Genomic DNA, 5,177 nt, shown 5'->3' with positions numbered 1-5,177 from the left:
TGCTTGAACTTGCCCAACAAAGCTTTATTAATTAGACAATTCAGAGCATTTCTTGAATACAATAAACAAATGGATACAATACACAGAATGCCTGAACCCCTGTTTTTCAACGACTCCCGTGTGTCCAATACCGCCAATCTAGTCTCCCACACGATCTGTGTCTCAAACTAACCAATTCTTTAAATTCAAAAACCCGCCTCATGTAGTTACCACTACCACAACCCTCATCTTTCGCTAAATCAACTTGTTCTGGGCCTTGTTCGGCCTCATCTGCAACAACTTGGGGTTCCATTTCGGGTTCCTCTTGAGGTGGCAACGTATCATTAATAATGTTCCCTAACATCTCAACCACCTCACTCATTTTGGGTCGAGATTTGGGGTTCTTTGTGAGGCATTTGTTTGCTAAAGATGCAAGTTTATGGGCTGATTTGAGTGAGTAGTTTGCTTCAAGACGCGGGTCAATTATTAGGTGGAACTTTTTTGAATCTGAAATGTAAGGTTTCACCCATTCCAAAAGTTTTTGTTCGTTTCGGGGTAAGTTTCGTTCTAAAGCACGCCTACCGGTGATAAGCTCATAGAGGACGACCCCGAAGCTCCAAACATCACTTTTGGCTGTTAGTCTGCCGGTCTGAACATATTCTGGTGCTGCATAACCTACTGTCCCAACAACCTATTGATAAAAATAAGCATGAAAATTATATATAAAAGAAGTCAATCAACATTTTAACAATTAAAACTTAGGACTATAGGAGCATAGTCATTAAGATTGATGTAGCATGTGCATCAAAGTGCTAGGATGCATAAGCTACATGCACTCACTAAATCCCATTAATTTCTATCGGCATATGTGTTACTGAAGAGAGGTGTGCATACCACTGTTGAAACATGGCTTAGTCCAGCAGCTGGACCTTGCCTTGCCAGTCCAAAGTCTGAGAGCTTTGCATTAAAGTCTTCGTCCAAAAGAATGTTTGAAGTTTTGAAATCTCTAAAGATCAACTGCAAGAAAAGAAAACGAACCGAGTACTGAGAATACAAGGAGAATGGCAAAATAACATGAACATTACTCTAGAATTGGCTTTTATTAATCACCTATCGTAGATGAGATGTAGATACAATCATTATTGACTTCTTTTCATTAATCATTAGTGAGGAGAGACCATGTATAAAATAGTACCTAGGCATGCTCATGGGCTGAGAAAAATTTTATAGTTATAAAACGTGTAGTAAGCACACTAGATCAAGAAAAGTGGGTGATTAAAAGTGTTGAGTACTGCAGCAAGTAGATTATAAGACGTACATATAGCTCCAAGCTATAAAAGAATGAATTTTTTGTTATTTTTGTACGACTATGATATCTGGATTAAGATCGGATTTATTTTATACTTCTATGCCACTATTGATTCTTTTAATTTCTTATATGGAAAGCGATGCCAACAATGACGTGAAATTCAAGAGACTAGGTATATGTGTATTTGAATGTTATAAAGGTAATATATATCACAGTTTGCAGTCATTTAGTTCATGTTATCTTGACAGAATAATGGCTTGTTCTCCCATGCCAACCCTCAAAAAGTCAAGGAACTTGCTCTGTTCAACCTTATATAGTTACAAATTGAAAGATTAAAGTCTCAAAAACCTGTCTAAATTAATCAACGTATAGATGTGCATCTTTTGTAAAAGAATCATATTGATATGGAGAAACACTTTTCTTAAAGGTGAAATTATTTTTTTACAGACCGAATATTTGGTATGTTAACATTAAACAGAATAAGATTTGTGATTATACTATTGTAACTTCCGAACAAGTCTACTTTAAAATATATGTACTCCCTTTAATTAGTTATAGATCAAGAATATAATGATATGATTGATTAACTTGGCAATAGAGGTTCAAACTCTACAGAGCAATAGAGACGTACCATAGATGAGTATATGAGTATATTTCTGAGGGTAGGAAATCCATTTAAGTATATCAATAGACACAAATTTCTCAAAGATCATCTAGTAATTGGATCCAATCAAGTTACAAACGATCACTTATATTAGTTTCAATAGACGGCATCCTTTAGGTATTCTTGCAATCACATGTTAGTCTTTGATCTCTATCATCTACTCCACGTATATCTATTAATTAAAATAGTATAAGAAGAAACTACAACTATTATCCGAAATTGATCATCCCATCTCAAAGAACATCAAGATCGTGACTTAATAAAGTAAGTAAAGTCAGACAAAAATAGAGCACGATAATGTACCTGAAAATCCATTTCTTCATGTAAATACGCCAACCCGCGAGCTGCACCTTCAGCAATCCGTAAACGGGTCATCCATGAAAGAGGAGATTTCCCACGAGCCAATAAATGGTCTTCCAAACTTTTATTACTCATAAGCTCATAGACTAAAAGCCGTTGAATACCTCTTTCATCATCTTCTGCACAATATCCAACTAACTTCACAAGATTTGGATGATTTACTACGCCCAAATAGTTCACTTCATTAATCCACTCCTTATGCCCCTGAAAACTAAAACATTCAATATAAAAAGAAAATACATAAGATGAACCAATGTAAAACATAATCCACCTTTGCACATAACATATCGTGGAGGGTTACATGTTAACAGGTTCCTTAACGTAAAAAGTGTAAGAACAATTATTGTGATAACATATATCACGACGCACCTTTTTTTACACTTTAATGCACCGATGATCAAAAACTAATACACCATTTTTTTTAATACATGTTTTTTAAATGCATCACCATGCAAAAAGTATTACATCGACAACTTTAGCGCCACGATCATTCATACTCTATTTTATTTTATGTTATAAAACAATTTTTGATCACAATCTGATAAATGGATTCACATCAAATTTAAGGGTTAAGTTTTCCTTTTTATGCACTGAACTTTAATCAAAAACCAACCAACATATCCTAGTTTAGAACTTGCTACTTATGGATTCACTTTTGCACATAATATACAGTATAATTTATTAATTTATCTTCACACACATTATATGGATTTACATTAATTAGAACCATCCATTATATGTCTCTAATCCTATACACAAAAAGTCAAACTTCAGATTATATTCTAATTAACACAGCGCACAATTTGTTTAGCTTACAACCCTCGAAGAAAAACTAATTATAACGCACGTTACCTTTTATACATAATTGACATCACTAAGGACAAATGTCATATAATAGCAGTGTACTTTGGTGATCGTTTGTTTTGGGTAATAATGAGATTTGAGACTGCAGAGTTTGCAATTCAAACTGCTTTGTCCCTAAAATTCACTGAATGGTTTAATCACGAAAATGCAATAAACTACCAAACTACTACTATATACACCCAACTTCTAAAATGTTCATAGAATGTAATCAATTTGCTAAACACTATCGTCTGAATCAATTTACCACCTATAACCGCTAAACCGATGACATGGCACCAACACATTAGCAACAAGCAATAAAAGGTCATTTACACCAAATCATAACATTTGGTATGTATGTTCTGAAAAAATTTCATTATATACAGTAAAAATAGTTTATGTAAAGTTATTCTATGTTTGTGCAATTTGCCCTTTGATTTTGCATATGTTAAATACAATAAAATTTATAATTACCCAAACAACCATATTTTCAAGGTGACATAGTGGTAATATGTCCAAAAGGTGTCAACACAGACCGCTGTTCGAACCTCACTGGGTAAACATCTTGGATAGCTAAGGAAAAAGTCTAGTAAAACGGTCACGGTAATATAATACCAATTGGATTGCATACATGACATCACATCCAAAACTCAAAAGGCCCGACTTACACCCAAACAACCATATCTCTAATGTGACCTAGTAATAAGGCGTATTAAAAGTTAAAATTTCAAACCTCATTGGATAATCGTCTAACGTCTTGGTTAGCTAGGGAATAAGTCTAAAAAAGAAAACCACGAGGAATACTGGTTAGGCCGCATACATCAGAGCCAAAACGCTCAACTTGCCCTAAGTAGCCTAAAAGGGATCTTTTTCCTGTTTTTTTTTTTTTTTTTTTCTTATAATTAACAAAACATCACATCACATTTACATTATTCATCAAACTAAACTAAAAAACTAGTTTGCCATTACAAAATGAAACTAAAAAAATAACAAAAAACAAAAACATGCCTGAAAGCCGTTACGATTCAATTGCTTAACCGCAACATCCAAATCACAACCATCAATATCTCCACCAATAATAACGCCTTTATAAACACACCCAAAACCACCTTCACCAATCATAAGCGACCGATTAAAACCTTTCGTTGCGGATTTCAGTTCTGCAAAATTAAAGACCCTGAGATCGTTCTGGGTCAAAAACCCAACTGGGTTACACAACTCGGAAGAATCGAACTCGGACCGGCGAGTTGTTGTATCGCTGCCGGTGGCAGTGGTGGAGGATGCGACGCTGAGTGAACGTGCCCATGAGACTCTGGCGGATGACCGTGAAACGACCGCGTTTGGATTGTTGTTGTTGTCAGGTGTTTTGTCTCCGGCGTTAGTGAAGTGGAAACACTTCATTTCATGATATGTTTCAACTAAGGAAGTAGTTAATTTTTAGTTTAGGAGTATCTGTTTTTGAAATGATGGATAGATACATACGACATATATGTTTTTTTTTTTTTTTTTTTTCTTTTTTCTTTTCTTAGTTTGTTAATGTGTTCTTTTCCCCTTTTTAAGTCTTATTAATGATTAAATAAATGAATAAATCATGCATTTTTTTTGAAACGTGAATAAATCATACATAAGTGTGTTTGTGATGATTTACAATTTTACATACTTGGGTCTCTTTACTTTTAAGAGGTTTATTTTGTTTTCTAACGAATTAATAGAGGTTTTCCGTAAAATTAATGATTCGATAACCAATGGTTTTCAAATAATAAGCTTATAATAATGAAGATATTTGTATGTATTTCCTATTCTATATTTTAAGAACAAAATTACACATATACCAATTATATCCTAAAAATCTACGTTGTACAAAAGTTACAGCGGGGACAGCTGGCGTCACTATCCGCCCCCATGGTAGAAACATCCTTGACTATACATTGGAAAAAAATTTTATCGACTATATCTGTAACTACTCTTAATACAATATAGATAACTAATATAGTTATCTAAAACTATCCTTATAGTACGTTT

The 5,177-nt window shown here is 34.0% G+C and overlaps 1 protein-coding gene across 1 annotated transcript; it reads right to left on the bottom strand.

Annotated features, from left to right (window-relative positions):
• On the bottom strand, window positions 1-4,613 carry LOC122607932 (serine/threonine-protein kinase PCRK1). Its single transcript, XM_043781007.1, has 4 exons — window positions 4,164-4,613; window positions 2,256-2,516; window positions 874-996; window positions 1-670 (listed from the first exon to the last, which is right to left on the bottom strand). The coding sequence occupies exons 1-4, from the start codon at window positions 4,554-4,556 to the stop codon at window positions 107-109; spliced, it is 1,341 nt and encodes a 446-aa protein (XP_043636942.1). The 5' UTR covers window positions 4,557-4,613; the 3' UTR covers window positions 1-106.
• Window positions 4,614-5,177: the final 564 nt, after the last annotated feature.

The sequence above is a fragment of the Erigeron canadensis genome, chromosome 7, assembly GCF_010389155.1.
Source record: "Erigeron canadensis isolate Cc75 chromosome 7, C_canadensis_v1, whole genome shotgun sequence".
Lineage (NCBI taxonomy): Eukaryota > Viridiplantae > Streptophyta > Magnoliopsida > Asterales > Asteraceae > Erigeron > Erigeron canadensis.
Note: the sequence above shows the minus strand (reverse complement) of the source record. Positions and strands in the feature narration are given on the sequence as shown.

Bases quoted from the DNA above. Each gene is read 5' to 3' on its own strand.
- LOC122607932 (XM_043781007.1), bottom strand. From the start codon at position 4,556: ATGAAGTGTTTCCACTTCACTAACGCCGGAGACAAAACACCTGACAAC. The intron at 2,517-4,163 runs GCATGTTTTTGT...TTTAGTTTTCAG, and splicing joins TGAATCGTAACGGCTTTCAG to GGGCATAAGGAGTGGATTAA. The intron at 671-873 runs GTATGCACACCT...TTTTATCAATAG, and splicing joins TAAGCCATGTTTCAACAGTG to GTTGTTGGGACAGTAGGTTA.